A 16,635-nucleotide genomic window follows, 5' to 3' on the forward strand; every position below is an offset into this window, starting at 1 on the left:
AAAAACATTACTTGTGTGCATTTTGATGCAAAACAAAGGCCACTGATGTATTTTAAGATATGTCAGTGGAAGTTGTTTTAAATTTGGACAGATCTTACATTTATTTTTGTCTAAAACTAGTCTAATTCCTGTCTGGGAAACCGCCACATAGTGTCTAGAAAAAAAACACTAGACATGTTGAATGTTGAAACTTTGCAAGCTGAAAGTAATTTTGTCTTCTTATATTCCTTAAAGTGATAGTTCACCACCCAAAATGAAAACTTTGTCATTTGCTGACCCTCATGTTGTTCAATCTCCCATTTCTTTTTTGTTTTTAGAATCCAAATGGAGATTTAAATAAAGTGTATTTTTTTCTGATTAGCATTGGAGTTACGGTGGACCTTATTTTTAAACTTTTAAAAGTTTATGCTCTCACCCCACCAATATGTTTGAATAAATAAATTGTTTTTCAATATTATTTCACAGGTTGCTCAAGACCTTTGAAGTTCAACACATTTGTGTATTATGTTAAACTTTGTGCTAGCATGTATAATTGTTTAATAATATATACTTATGGCAGCAATAGACTTATTTGACCATGCTCCATGCAGTTAAAACTCCTGTTTTAATTGTGATATGTATTTCAATGCAAGAAAGCTTCAATCAGAAGAGACTGAAATAACTAAACCAAAGTAACCCTTCAAGAAGTGTGTTTTTAAATGGTACAGTTTTTGCAAAAATATGTGATTTCGGAAGTATTCATAGGCTTTGAGCAATCTCTAGTCTAGATATTGTAGGAACAATAAAAAATTTTGCACAGTGTGTTTTTATTGATAACCTAACACATTTAGGGGGTGAGAGTTGAACATTTAAAAAAAATTGACCCCTTATAAGGACCACCCTAACAGAAGTGGATGGTGACCACGTCTTTGAGGTTTAAAAATAACTCTTTAAAGAACTTCACTAATACTGTATGTTTAAAATGTCCTAAAGGAATACAAATGGTTTGGTGAAAAAAACTAAACTTAAAAATTATTTGTTTAGGCAGTTTTAGGAAGTTTCTCTTTATAAGTGTGTAAACTGAAACTACAGCAATATCCAAAAGAGGGGAAGAGTACATTTTAAGGCCGTGTTTACATTGATGCTCATTAAAACGCCTTTCATTTAAGTGTCCATGGGGCTAGTTTTTGGTCATTTTGAAGCTTTAAGGGGTTTATTTTTTGGTTACTATGGGAGTGGATGGTGACTGCCTCACCATCCACTCCTAAAGTAACCAAAGAACTCAAAATAGAGAACATGGGGGATCAAACGACATGAGAGTAAATAATGACAAAGGATTTATTTTTGGGCGAACTATCCCTTTAAGAAAAATCACTTTGTTGTTTTCCACAGTCTTAAAAGTCAGAAAAAAAGCATCTGTAAAATGTAACTTCCATGCCTCACAGATTAACATTGCCATCTTAAAAAAATCCAAGTTTCACTGAGATTTAATGAAAATATCTTTCTTATTTAAATACACAATAGAAACAATATTTTCAGAGGTTACTATTAAGGTATTGAATGTAAATAAATAGCTTACAGTGAAATATTCCAGCATATAGCTTTTGCAGCACAGGAACTGTGATGCTCTTAACATTTGGTACCTACAAGCAGTGACTGTAATAAATGCATTTCATTAGTTTATAAAATATACATGATCTGCTCTGTGACTACTAAGACAAGAAAACGGACAAGAGGTGTAGATTAAAAGAGCAGAGTATATAGAGATATACATTTAAAAGATTGAGATGAATTACTGATCAGTAGTTGCATTTCACTACGTAAAAATGAGTTAGGTAGTTGAGATTTGAAATAGGAAGAAAGTCAGTGAGAAAATGCATTCAAAAATACTGCAATGACAGGACACGTACAATATAAAGCAGATTAAGGAACAAAATGCAAAACAGTCCAAATAAGCAGCATTTTAAACATGAAACGGATGTGATTTTTACTGCGATAGTGATGTTAGTGTGCTAAAAACAGGGGTAAATGACAGCAGCATTATAGTCAGGTGGAGAAGAGCAGCATCTTTCCGAGTAACACACATGAGGTGCAGTATTAGGAACGTTCCCATCATGGTGACATGAGGCACTGTTCATGCAAGGGAGCATTTTTGTAGGTAGCATCAGGCAATGGTTTTGACCTTTGGAGAAAAACCTGCAAAAAAAAAAAAATGGTTGTACAATTATTTAACGTAACTAGATTCTAAAAAAAGGATGTGTTCATTTTAACACGTTGTTTTGTGTGATCCTGTTTAACACATTATGTTTTATTTTAACACATTATGTGTCATTTTGTGTTCAAATAAATTAAAGGAACAACAGAAAATGTGTGTTGTTCCAAAAATAACACTGAGACGTGTCTAGTTAAGAACAACACATTAGATGTTTTAAGAGTGTAAGTAAGCATTAACAAGTAAGTTAGCATAGTTTATCATGTGGATTTCTGAGTGCACGGCGCCTACCTGGTGATATTTTTGGCTTTGAATCGGTCCGACCATTTCACCTGAATTAACTCTTCGGACGGAAGAACCATGCCACTGTCTGATTCGTTGTCCTGATGATAAATATAAGAAAGATATTATGTTATGTTCATAACTTTGTTTTAATGGGATGATGTGTCAAAAACTTACATCAGGGTTTACTTTGCCTAAATCTTCCTCAAAAGTGTTCAAAGGTTTGATTTTTTCTGAGTTGCTGAAATACACAAGAAAATTATATTACTCAGCATTTAAGTCAGTTCAAAAGCTATATATTTAATTTGTTGCATAAACAAATATTTTAAGACAGACGTGTACATCAGAGTCACAGGAGTTTTCTGGTTTGTGTCTGTGTGGTGAAGATTCTCCATGTTGCTTTCCCCGGAAATAAAAGTGTTTAGTGGAATATAATCCTTCCCATCCTAGAAAAAATAAAGTTTTTAAGAGTTTTTAAAAGCAATAGCCTACAATAAATTATTGATTTTTGTTTAATACAAAAAAAGCATTAGGATATAAAGTAAAAATCATGTTCTATGAAGATATTTTGTATATTTCCTAACGTAAATAACGCGGGACGAAAGTTACAAAGTGATTTTTTCCAAGCCCTGATAACATTTGCATCCCAAACTATGACAGCATCTTAGGCACACAACCCTTGACAGAGCTGACAAATATTGCGTTATTTACTCACCGTTTTCCGCGCGTAGATCCAGAAAGGTGTTTTTAACCATAAGTAAATTCCTAAAGCGGTCATTTTTTTCTTATAACGCGTTGGGTTTCTGGTTTCATGTGTTAAAATACTGATCAATCTACAGGTTATTTAATGACCTAACACGTCCTGAAGTTTGACTTCTCCGAGTTTTTCAAAATATAAGTAAATCGAGTTTAAATGTGAGGAGATCCTGTCGGGTCGAAAGTAACACTTGTTACTTTTGTCCCGTTGCTAATACTGTTGTATATGTTAAAAAAATTATATTATTCTAATTGGATTTAATTTCATTTTCATGGTGTTCATTTTTTTTATTCTCAACAATTTAAGTTTGTTCTGTTGGTTGCTTTTAAAACATTTGATAAATCTGAAAAAAAAAATTTAATTGTAATTTCATTATTTTTTACTAAGATAAATGACAAAATATGTTTGCAGTTACATATTAATGAGATCATAGTCATGTATATTTAATTAAAAAAGTGTAACACAAAAATCTATCTTGTTTTGTTGTGTTACTTTTGACCCACCTGTGTGTTACTTTCGTCCCTGCTGACAGGGTCAAAAGTAACATTTCACTACTTGTTTAAAATAAAATTATACTGAAGTCGTTTTACATTTTTTTTTAAATCCACCTGGTATTGATAGACCACACTTATTGTTATTGACTAGAGTTATTGACAACAGCAAAATATATCTCTGTCTATAACATTATCTTTTAAAATTAAGTTTTTCTGAAAAATGGTACTTCCGCCCCCACTCTCCCCTATTTATCATTGGTAATATTAAATTTTCTTAATATTTAGATTTTTTGCACCCTCAGATTCCATATTTTCAAATAGTTGTATCCCTGCCATACATCAAACCATACATCAATGGAAAGCTCAGTTTCAGTACCCTTATGACTGGTTTTGTGGTCCAGGGTCACATATATTTATATTCCATGTGTGCTTGTGTACCTGTTTGACACAGGTCTGCAGAAGGTCTCCTAGTATCTTCACTAGAGTTGTGAATGAAGGCCGGTCTTCAGGGTTACTTTCCCAGCATGCGCACATGATGCCGTAACTGTAATTTAAATACCACAATTACTGCTTTTTATTTTAAAGCTTAAATAATTTAAAAGCTTATATTTGGTTTCTAGTATAATCAGCTATGATACATTGAATATAGACGGTTTCAGCAGTAACAACATAAACAAGCGGCTTTCGTGGTCAACACGTAATTTCCGGTAAACTCGCTAAGCATAAATTACATCAAGCAATATATTTATATAACAAGCAAAATAAACAAAACGTAGATTACCTAGGAAACAAAAACATTTGTCGTTTTCGATGAGGTATTTGTTTAAGAGTTCTGTTTAGCAACTAGTCAGACCTTAAAAAAACTGAAACCGAAGTAAAGTTCTGACCAGACTTAAAGGGACATTCCACTTTTTTTGAAAATATGCTCATTTTCCAGCTCCCCTAGAGTTAAACATTTCATTTTTACCGTTTTGGAATCCATTCAGCTTATCTCTGGGTCTGGCGCTACCACTTTTAGCATAGCTTAGCACAATCCATTGAATCTGATTAGATCATTAGCATCGCGCAAAAAAAACAAAGAGTTTGGATATTTTTCCAATTAAAAACTTGACTCTTCTGTAGTTACATTGTGTACTAAGACAGACGGAAAATTAAAAGTTGCGATTTTCTAGGCAGATATGGCTAGGAACTATACTCTTATTCTGGCGTAATAATTACGGTCAGGAATTTGCTGCTGTAACATGGCTGCAGGAGACGCAATGATATTACGCAGCAGCCGAAAATGGTCCCCTTAGTAACTTTCAATAGCAGGGGACTATTGTCGGGCACTGCGTAATATCACTACGCCTGCTGCAGCCTGCATCAGCAAAGTCCTGACCGTAATTATTATGCCAGAATGAGAGTATAGTCCTAGCCATATCTGCCTAGAAAATCGCAACTTTTAATTATCCGTCAGTCTTAGTACACGATGTAACTACAGAGGAGTCAAATTTTTAATTGGAAAAAAGATCGAAACTCTTTGTTTATTATTTTAATTCGCGATGCTAATGGTCTAATCAGATTCAATGTATTATGCTAAGCTATGCTAAAAGTGGTAGCACCAGACCTGGCGATCAGCTGAATGGATTCCAAAACGGTAAGAATCAAGTGTATAACTCTAGGGGAGCTGGAAAATTAGTATATTTTCAAAAAAAGTGTAACGTCCGTTTAACCGCGACAACGGTCATGCGTCGGATGAAACCATCTATATTGTGAAATGCTCATTGTTAGTTCATGTTTGCTAATTCATGAACAACCTTATTGTAAAGTGTAACCAATTCTATAATTCAATTATCCTATAAATATTTCTATATTGTTAGGGTTCAAATGTGAGATCTTACATCTCAGGGGTGCTATACTCAGGTGGGCACATCCTTGTTCCCTGTTTCAGTCTGTGGCAAAACTCTTCATCAATGTTTACTCCTGGATACGGAGATGCTCCTGTATGATACGCAGCAAAAGATGTTTAAAACTGGGACTAACTGTAGGTCCTTAAAAGTCATATGCTTAAATAAGTTGAAATAAAAGGAGTACCAAGTGAGAAGATCTCCCAGAGAAGGACACCATAGGACCACACATCACTCTGGGTGGTGAAGACCTTGTCGAAGATCGATTCAGGGGCCATCCACTTCAGCGGCAACCGTGTCTTCATGGCAAAATACACCACCACATTAACTCCCATAACTAACAATTATGTTGTTGACAATGAACCCATTTTAACAAAGCGCACTCACATCTCCCTTGCGCACATAGTCTGGGTCTTTGTATACATCTCGGGCCAAGCCAAAATCACAGATCTTGACCACGTTATTTTTGGACAGCAAGATGTTTCTGGCCGCGAGATCTCTATGAATGCACTGCGAACACAAAATCTCAGTTTAGATGCTAATCCTACAACCTATTCATGAAACACAAAGTGGACTCTTCTTTACCTTTCGAGACGTGAGGAACTCCATACCCCTTGCTACCTGAAAACTGTAAGAAATCAGGTCCTCAAGCAGAAGAGGACTGCTGGATTCAGGAGAAGAATCTGAGATAGATATGTATTAGGACAGTAAGACTTGACCATATTGACCTAAACTGTAGTATTAAATCTTAAAGGGGGAGTTTAAATAAAACTATTTGATCATTTCTACTCAATGGATCAGCAAGTGTAAGATGGTAAAAAAATGTAATTATTTAGTAAAATTAACATGCATGTGAAGGCATCTCACCACTGTCCTCTTCTGAATCTTCTTCTCTGTCTTCACTAAATCCTGAACTGGCATTGCTTCGGCTGCTAGACATACTGACTAAACGCGGGTGACCGCCATCTTCCATGCTGTCTTCCTCTTTTGTCATCACCTGAGTAAAAGTCACACAATGTAAGGAGAAGAAAGAGTGAGAGAATATAAAGCAGATATTATGATGATGATGATGATCAGCACACTTGAATTATACCGTGAAGATAGTTTTAGATGCAGGTTTAAATGTGAACTAGTATAAATGTTCGAAGAAACATTACACACTAACTAAGATTTAAAAAATGGGATCAGAAAAACCGTGACCTTTAATCTGCACTATCCAACCACAGCACTGCAATCTAGTGCAGAAATCAGTGCAGAAATGCTCATTTGCATATACAGTCGTTTTGGTAGATTTCTCAGATCAGAATTGAAATTCTCAAAACTACATTTGTCACTTGTGCACATCAAAAAAGCGGTTTCTCATTACTTTGAAGAAGTTGCAAATGCTTCGGCACATCCATGCAAATGATTATGAACAATTCTCAGCTTTTTCCTACATTATCAATTGCTTATGTCATGTTGATCAAAATGTATTATAAAGGTTCTTTGTTGAATAGTCTCACCCCCCCCCCACAACATTAAGGCATTAGTTCATAGCATAAGTCTTTACATGCAAAATGGCTGAAGAAGTTGTCATAGTATGTCAAGCATATTTCTATACATTTTCATTAGACTTTTTTTCTAAATCTTGGTATTTGGTAAATTTCTCCCAGGAAAATCTTGACTTTATCTAATGAATGTGCATCCTATGAACCATCAACTGACAAATATATATAGACGGTTTCAGCAGTAACAACATAAACAAGCGGCTTTCGTGGTCAATATGTAACTTCCGGGAAAACTCAGCTAAGAATAAATAACAACAAAGTCCTTTAAACCTAGTTTATTTATATAACAAGCAAAATAAACAACACGTAGATTACCTAGGAAACCAAAACAGTTGTTATTTTCGATGAGGTATTTGTTCAAGAGTTCAGTTTAGCAACTAGTCAGACCATTAAAAAAAACAAAAAGCGGAGGAAAAATTCTGACCAGGCGCTTAACCGCGACAATGCACGTGTGTGCCCGATGAAACCGTCTATATAGCCGAAGCAAAACACAATGTTACAATGTCTGACAATGAATGGAAGGACAAAATTGTAGGGATGGGCAAAAAAATAGATTTTTCGTTTAATCGTTTTTTTTTTACATGGTCGCTTCAAAATCGATTCTCAAACAGCAGACTCTATTTTTTATATATTTATTTCCGCTAACTTTGAACGTTAGATTAAAGTTAATCTAATTACTAGTCTTCTTCACTAGATGTCACCCTCTTTTTTCAAGAGGGTGAATCAAGTTTAAAAACCGACCAGAGAACTGGAATCGAAAATCGAAATAGATTCAATTTGATAGCTTGTGAATCGAAATCGAATCGATCTGGAACATCTTTGTATACAAAGTTGTATTCAGATGATCTCATCTGGTCTGTCAACAAATGAGTAAACTACAAACAGTATGAGTGTAAATGTGAATCTTGTCCAGTCTCTTGAAATCAAACTCCCACGTACACTAAGGTGTAACCTACATTGACAACATGACTAAGCAATTTGACTGTCTTATCTGTACACAATGCCACAAGGACTTGTCATTCTGATGGCACTGACATGTTTATTGACACCGATATTTTGAGAGATGAATCAAGGATTTTGAGCAAGAGACCACTTTTGCAGGTAATCCATGGTGTTTTGCTATTTGTTTTGCAATTTTTAGGTGAACTATCCCTTTAACAAACAGTAAATCAGATGTGAGAAATACAGTAGAAAGGTTTACATTATGTTTACATCTAGTAATGCATGCAGTTAGGCATATTTATCTTATGTGGGTAATGTGAAGTAGGCCTAATCAGCGATTATAAGATTCATTCCTGCTTTTTTGATACATGGTACACATCGTTTTATTTCATGGACAATGGACCCCTAAAGTAGCTTTGGCCACCCCATTAAAAAAATTCTAGTCCCGCCACTGGCTCCAGCCCACCTCTGCAAGCTGGCTAGGGCACGATTAACCAAGGTACAGAGTGATCACACTAGACCAGTAATTCTCAAAGTGTGGTCCGCGGACCACTAGTGGACCGCCAAACCCCCCCAGTGGTCCGCAAAAAGATGACCTAAACTAGGCAAGTGTTTATACAATCGTCACTTATTTAAATAGATTTTTAATGCACTTGCAAAACTGATATCAGTTCTTGCCATTCTGTTTTAATAACGTAAAAATGGATCGGTGGCTAAACCAAAGAGGAGTCAAAAGAAAAGATCAAGCGTCAACTGAAAGCAGCTTAAATCCACAGATCTATTAGTTTGTAATGTACTAGTTTTTGTTTCATGTGTAAAATCCCTGTAATTTCAGTGATTTTGGACATGAAGGGGAACATTTTATTGTTACCATATTTACAACCATAGACTTCATATACCCACCACCTCAGTTTTAAACTAATGGCTCTTTGGAATGACATTAAGTGGGACCTAGGCTGTTACAGTATGTTTAATTGCAGTTTTATTTCATATGTGCAGTTTGTTGTTCATATTAAGCTGTAACTCATTTCACATGTACTTTTTCAAATGAAATAAAATTCATATAATAATTTCTGAACATAGCATTGCATTTGTGTTTAAAAAATTAGTTTTTGACTTGAAACAGTTGCTTATTAAACTTAAATTTAGCTTATCCTTCCTATTTTGTTGTTTTTTTTGGGAGCGTGTTAGAGTGGGATTCTGTTAGGTGGTCCTCAGAAAAAAATTGGACGATAAAGTGGTCCTTGGGCTGAAAAAGTTTGAGAAACACTGCACTAGACAAACGAACCAGGCTTTGGGGGTTAAACGTGCCCGAGTGTGGTTTGGATAGTGTGAGTACGCCCTCAGTGCCCCCTAAAAGGACACACCAAAAAACGGCACATTTTTGATCACACATACAAAGTGGCAATTTTAACATGCTATAAATAAATTGTCTATACGATATTTTGAGCTAGAACTTCACATTTGTACTCTAGGGATACCAAAGATTAATTTTACATCTTAAAAAAGTTTTGTGAAATGTCCCCTTTAACAAATTAAGTTAAACAATTTGAATTTGTCTTTATAAGTTATGCCAACTAATCACAAGTCAAAACTTAAAATAGTAGGTTGAATTGACTTGCAAAACCAAGTTGTTTTAAATATATGCTGCATTTATTACAGTGTACATAGCGAGTATGGACAGTAAAATAAATGTTATCTTATTTGATTCATGACTTTGTTTTACGTTCTTATTTTTAAAAAAAAATAATTTTTCTTATTATTTCACTGTAAAAAAAATGAAAGTTCACTGTAATAGAATTGCACACTGTAAAAAACTGCAGCTTGAACTTTAAGCAACTTGTATTTGCAAGTAAATTCAACCATTGATCTTAAGTTTTGATCTGTGATAATTGGAAATAACAAGTTGAAAAAACAAGTTGAAATTGTTTAACTTATATTTTTATGCAACTAAAAACAATATGTTGATTTGACAAAAAGGGTGCATTTTTTACAGCTACAGTGACTAGTAATGAGTTGCTGTAACTTATATAAAAAATAAAGTTGAATTAGCTTAACCTGTTTAAATAATAGGTTGATTATACTTTTTACACTAATCTACTTAAAAAATTACTTTAATTGTAGGATATCTCAACTTAACATTTTCACTTAAAGATTTTAAAATTAATCGACTTTTTACAGTTTTCCAGGTTATGAAGTCTTAGATGTTTCACCTACTCATGTTTAGTTTTATCATTAGTTCAAATTCCTCTAAAAACATGAATATGTGTACATTACAATGCACAAGATAAACGAAACAATGAAAAACTTTTAGATTTACAAACTGTTAATCACACAAAGGGAAGTAAAACACTGTTGTCTTGGTAAACACTGGTCTATTCATTTTAAAAGGAAATGAAAGAAGGTCATAAATTTGACAGCAGGCACATGTAGGTCATCAAACCAACAGAACCACAAACCAACAACTTGTATTTAAAAATACTGTGACATTTAGTACATTATGTACACTTTATGTACACAGATGAATGGATGGAGAAATATACCAACCCTATTCAACAGGAACACCTCTCGTTTGCTCTTAAGGTACGTAGACAGGTTGCCAAACTTGCAGTATTCCACAATAACCATCAGAGGCCCTGAAAACACCAAGGGGAAAGAGAATTACATGACATTTAGCATAGCACTCTTTGGTTTGTGAATTAATGAATCTCTTCTCTATCTTTGTCTATATTTATACCAGTCAAAAGTTTGGAAACACTTGACTGAAATGTTAACAATGATCTTAAAAATCGTTTAATCTAAAAGTGTATGGTTAAAAAAATGCTTTAAATTACTTTTATGTTTACTGTGCCAAACAGATTCATTTCTGTTATGAGAACACTAAAATTTTATTTAAAAACAATTATTTTAGATTAAGTATTGAAGAAAAAGCAGTCAAACCCAGATTCAATGTAAACTACTTCAATATTCTTTACAATTCCTCTTAAGGTAAAACGTCAAGAAGCTTCTTTATAAAATGACATGAGTATGATTTAGAAATTTCTAGGAAAAGGGTGACTGCTCTTCAGATGATAAAATATAAGAGTTTTGATTTATTTTGGATGGTTTAAGTCACAACATAATTCCAACAGTTATATTTGTGTTATGCCATAGCTTGTATGAGTTTATTATTATTCTAATGTGGAAACAATACAAATAAAGAACGAGTAAGTGTTTCCAAACTTTTGACCGGTAGTGTATTTATAATATTATACTCATACACACAATCTTGCATTTCCCCTTTAAAACTCAGAAATGTGAGGTTTTTAAAATAATTTTCTATCTGAATATAGGCAGATGCAATCATTAACACCTCCTGGTTTGGTGCAGGCACCGAGAAGATTGACCACATTTAAGTGATGACCAATATGATTGAGGATCTTCAGTTCTGTCATAAGAGCCTTGTGTTCACTGGGCGTAGCGCCATCTGCAGGAACAACACAGATAAAACAACAATTCACAGAATTATAGGGCAGTGGTTCTCAAACTTTTATGGCATGTGGCCCCCTTGCGTATGGTGTATTTTCCCCAAAGAAAAATTGATGACATAAAACATTATAAAACTTAAAATTTGAATTAAACAAAACATATTAAATTATGCAATGTTGGTTAGTAGCCTTATTTTCTGAGGCTCAATTACACTTAATTTATGAAACATTAATTTATGAAATAAATGTCCCCTGGCACCATATTGCATTCCCCAGATTGTAAACCACTGTCATAGGGTCACTGGTATAATTTAATGTATGCTTAAAAAATACATACATCAGTACCTCTCTCAGTTTGTAAGTTGGTTTAATAAAATACCTTTAAGCATTTTGACAGCCACAGTGGTGCAGCAGGCAGAATTACGGATTCCAAAAGCAGAGGCCTGCATTACTTGCCCGAATGCCCCTCGACCCAGGGGCTTTTCTGGAGAGAATAACAATGACACCTATATCAATACACAGTATAAAGATTTATACATTTACAGAACACACACATAATCCTATATTACCCAGTTTAAGACGTTCACGTGGAATCTCCCATTGGTTGGGGTCATACTGTAACCTATCACAGTGCTCAGTCAGAGGCTCCTCCCCTGGGTGCAGGATGATTGGCAGGTACTCTGCTGTCCCATTAATGGAGTTTGGCTAAAAAGGGCACACACAAGTATTAATCTTTCTACCTATATCTATCTATTCATCATTAACATTACAGATGTTCATATCTCACTTGTTTGAGTTTACGAATTAGCAGTGTTAGAAGCAGCCAGAAGAGAGTGGCCACCACGCATGTACACGCCAGAGTTGGGATCTCCAGCGAAAGAAAATCAGAGGAACCTACAGGAAACATAAATCTGTGTTGTCACAACATCCACAAAAAATGTCTTTGAAAAGAAAAAAAAAATGCCCTTTTAAGGCTTCTCTTTTGTTGTATATGAATGACAGACCCTTTCCAAAAGTAGTACTCGGAGAAGGTAGACACAATAGACTGATTCATTTTTTTCTAATTCGCTTTGACTCCACCCCCTTTTTAATAGACAGAAACAGTAAAATGGTTGAACCAGAGGCCATCTGTGGGAAATGAAAATGGGAGACAGTTTCCTTCCTGAACAGCATGAATGTCTGAAATCAGCTCTGAAGCATCCGAACAGAGAGAAATGTTGAAATGAAGAAATTTTTTTTTTACAGGAGATTTCATGCATATAATCTGAAATCAAATCAAGATATTGGAACGATTATACAAGCTGAGGTGCAAATTAAATAGATTTGATGCAGTACTGTGAGCCACAGGGGATCTGGGGCCCCCTAGGGGTCTGTGGTGGTATTACCAGGGGTCCTCCAAATACTATTTAAATTCAACACATTTTTTGAGGAAAATAAAATTAGGCATCAATCTAAAATTATTTTAAAAATCTATTATAATTTTTTTAAAGCAAATACTTACATAATCTGTAATGAAAACTTACCCTACCCAATTCACAACGGCAAGCTTAACTTACTGTATGATAATTAGGGGTGCTCCGATAAATGCCAATATAAACAAAAAATACGTGGCGGATAACTTTTCTGAATCGCACAGGCGGTATTATTCACAGCTATTTCATGTACTACGGCTTTTGATCAGAAAGTCATTATCGATCTGAAATCACTGTTGGTTTGAGTTGTTTAAAACATGCATTTGAAAAAGCAACACTCGTTAAACATAATCATTATACATATTCTTTATTATCATGAAAATACCTGAAAAGGTTTGAAGAACAGAAATATAAATATATCCTTAAGCCTTTCCTGGAGCTGTGTGTGGTTCTTCGTCTACAGCGCATATTGAGTTTCTGCACGAGAGCGCCCCCTTGCTATTGGATGTAGCGGCATTTCACCATATTTCATTTAAGCAGCCAGGGACAATTTAATTGAAAATTAAATCATTTGACTTCAACACATAAATATACTGTATATGTAAAGTAACCTGCAACTTTATGTTACAAAGAGAGATGTAAGCAAAAAGCAGATTGCAGTTTTGAAATCTATTTCATAAACTTTAAAAGTGATTAATCAATAAAACTGTTTGGTTATTTGAAGGCCAACCCTATAACGCGCCCACATAATAAACCTGAATCATGATTGATCACCTCACATGTCAGTCAAATTGACACTATAGGCCTAGGCTCGCCATACAACAAATTAACTCTCAGTAGTTTAGCTTACTGTGAACCCAAATGTGGGCGGAGCTCTTCACAGATCCTCTTTTATTGGTGGCCTCACATGTATAAAGTCCCTGGTCATCAGCCGTAATTCGGTCAATATGAAGAGTTCCTTCTTCGGGAAATAGCATGATGCCTAGATGAAAAAAAATTATTAATATCATCTACTCTTGCTATTTTAAAATGTTTATTTAGTGCATTCACATCCTCAAATACATTTTCCACTTACCAGACACCTGCTGGAGTTTGCTGTGGTCCTTATACCATGTGATACTTGGATGAGGAATTCCCTTAGCGGGGCAATAAAGAGTGACCGAGTGGCTTACGTTGACGTTATGATCGCTCAGGTTTTGAAGCAACAAAGGAGCCTGCAAAACTACAATAAGGGCTTAGGGTCAAGGGTCATTCGCACCGATTCAGTTCAACACCAAAAAAGCTCAAGGGAAGCTTTATCTTGGGAAGCTGACTAGCATCGTTATAACAGCCTTATAAAGTAACTGAGTGATTTATGTGGTGCACATGTGCTGTGTTCCTTTATTGTTACAGAGGTGCATTGTGAGTTGTATTTCTTTCACTTCAGATTAAAGCCAGGAATGTTTGAATTGCAGCCATTGAAATTGTGCCATTCAGCAAAATCCCTCTGTTTGTCTTAATGACACATTTAGCAATTCATGGACTCCAGCAATATTTCCGGGTTAGCCGGCCAAGGACGCCTGCTATTCCTTTGCAGCGGATAGCCTTAGGGTGTACTCACAATAATATCCTTAAGCAGACCGTACCGTACCCGAGTATGATTGTCCTCTCCCAACTCTGCCCTCACACTACACTTTATGATCCGTACCCGAGTATGTTTACGTCATTTAAAGATGTAATTATTTTGAAGAAAACATGGAAGATACTGTATGCGTGATAAAGTTAATCGTAATTATGAGTTTAGGCGTGTTAGAAATCATGCACTCTGTGCAGAGCGATCAGCACACGACATTAAGAGTGATTGGCTAGCATACTTTTCCTAATACGCTTTTAAATCTCTCTCATGGCCGTTTAATGTTAGAAACTGATTGGTCTGATGCCAAACACACCTTTGTTATCTGGGGCATTTAGGATGCGGTGACACACGGCTGTATGTTTTTTGCTGCGCCTATCAGAGTGTTTTACAGTAGCTGCGTTTCCATCAAAGATTTGCCCAAAACGTTAGCGTTATTTTCTTTATGTCAACAAAAAACGATTGCGAAATGATGCCGTTTCCATTAACCGATTTTATGCGACTAAAACGTAATTTTGTTCTCTCTCGATTAGTCATTACAAAAAGCATAGCGACGGGTGTGTTCGACTTCATATGGTGTCGCGCAAACCGACATGTGGATGATAGGGGTGACCCCGAATAGTCGAAGATTCGATGCATCGATAGGAGAAGCCTGATTCGACTACCAATCTCACAGTCGAATTGTCGCAGATGTGTTATGAAATGAGGATCATTCAATTTTGGCCGTATATGTGCACACATTATATGATTTCACATATAACAGCTTTCTCACAATATATTAATATACTGCATATCATGATAATGCTGCAAATAATATGTGAAGAAGCAGCTTTCAAAAAATATTTTTAAAATGCGTTAATAAATCCAACAACCCCTGTGACCGGGCTACACGTCGTCCATAAGAGGTTTATATGTTAATAAACCATTGCCTCTTTGTTTCTACATTTAAAAGACAAAGCTGGCAAATTATATTATGCCTTTCGTTCTTTTAATAATTTCTATATTTTATTTTATTTATAAATCACTTTGGGTTATCTGATTTAACTATTTGGCTTGTGTTTTGTTTCCGTGCACTTGAGGCATTTTGCATATTTGTTCTGCACTTTGTTACTTCTGACCTTATTTTATGAAAAAAATTGTATTTATTATAAACGTAAATTCTGATCTAATTTAAGTATGTAAATTTTGGATAGCTTTTCGTTGTATTGATGTTGCGCTTTTGCGTGCTGGCCATGCTTGCGCATGTAATTTAGCCGAACGGGCTAGGTGCTCTGCGTCTCATATTTAGGAGTTCATCAAACTAAACATTAAAAAACGGATGTTTCTCGACGAGTATAAGTTTTTAAAATGTATTCAAAACAGACTGGTTATCTTGTCAAAAGTTAAAGTACAAAACAGGTAAGCCGTTTTTTTTATTTCGTTGATGAAACGGAAACTAGTATCTGCACCGAACCTATTTCTGCCTGACACGAATGTCTTGCTTGTGATTTAATATTATGGTGGGTCGGTGTTCACTTACAAATGATAGCAAAGAGATTCCTGAAATAAATAATATCATCAGGTCTTTCTGTATCTAAAGTTAATACAGAGATGATCAAAGTCAAAGCAAGCAAGCAGGTATTTCTGTGCTAAATAATAACGCGTAGTGTCTATAAAATCATTAATTTCAGTGTTTTTCTTGTTATAAATTAACGTTTAATGAATTGTATATAAAGCTTATTTTTTATCATTTACAGTCAAAATCACAAATTATTTGTCATTTCTCATTTGTCGGGTTTTTTTTGTCATGACTGCTTTGACGAGCTATCTCCAAATTAAATAAAAACACTTAATTGTAGCCGGAGTTTCCAAAGCAGGATCACCTTTGTTATTTTTTTAGGTTTAGTTATCAAAATTTATTTTTGTATGATGTTCTGTAGATCGTGGCTTTAAAATGTTATGAGGAATAATTAAACAAATGTTGCCTTACATTTTACCTTAAAAATATATATAAATGCATTGTCAGTTTTGTCTTCGTTTATTACTTGAAAGACAGTTTTGGTCAC

General features: G+C 34.9%; 1 protein-coding gene across 1 annotated transcript in view; it reads right to left on the minus strand.

Moving 5' to 3' along the window:
• Positions 1-1,303: 1,303 nt before the first annotated feature.
• Positions 1,304-16,635, minus strand: part of flt1 (fms related receptor tyrosine kinase 1) — a 47,316-nt gene continuing 31,984 nt past the window's right edge. The window contains exons 14-30 of the mRNA XM_065258212.1: positions 14,054-14,200; positions 13,829-13,960; positions 12,354-12,460; positions 12,136-12,271; positions 11,946-12,050; positions 11,452-11,565; positions 10,647-10,735; positions 6,478-6,607; positions 6,196-6,293; positions 5,998-6,120; positions 5,798-5,909; positions 5,605-5,704; positions 4,163-4,268; positions 2,816-2,919; positions 2,651-2,714; positions 2,483-2,574; positions 1,304-2,175 (exon numbers count right to left, since the gene is read on the minus strand). Coding sequence (XP_065114284.1) covers positions 1,992-2,175; positions 2,483-2,574; positions 2,651-2,714; positions 2,816-2,919; positions 4,163-4,268; positions 5,605-5,704; positions 5,798-5,909; positions 5,998-6,120; positions 6,196-6,293; positions 6,478-6,607; positions 10,647-10,735; positions 11,452-11,565; positions 11,946-12,050; positions 12,136-12,271; positions 12,354-12,460; positions 13,829-13,960; positions 14,054-14,200 — 1,943 coding nt within the window. The 3' untranslated portion in view covers positions 1,304-1,991. The remainder of the gene's footprint in view (positions 2,176-2,482; positions 2,575-2,650; positions 2,715-2,815; positions 2,920-4,162; positions 4,269-5,604; positions 5,705-5,797; positions 5,910-5,997; positions 6,121-6,195; positions 6,294-6,477; positions 6,608-10,646; positions 10,736-11,451; positions 11,566-11,945; positions 12,051-12,135; positions 12,272-12,353; positions 12,461-13,828; positions 13,961-14,053; positions 14,201-16,635) is intronic.

The sequence above is a fragment of the Paramisgurnus dabryanus genome, chromosome 22 (assembly GCF_030506205.2).
Source record: "Paramisgurnus dabryanus chromosome 22, PD_genome_1.1, whole genome shotgun sequence".
Classification (NCBI taxonomy): domain Eukaryota; kingdom Metazoa; phylum Chordata; class Actinopteri; order Cypriniformes; family Cobitidae; genus Paramisgurnus; species Paramisgurnus dabryanus.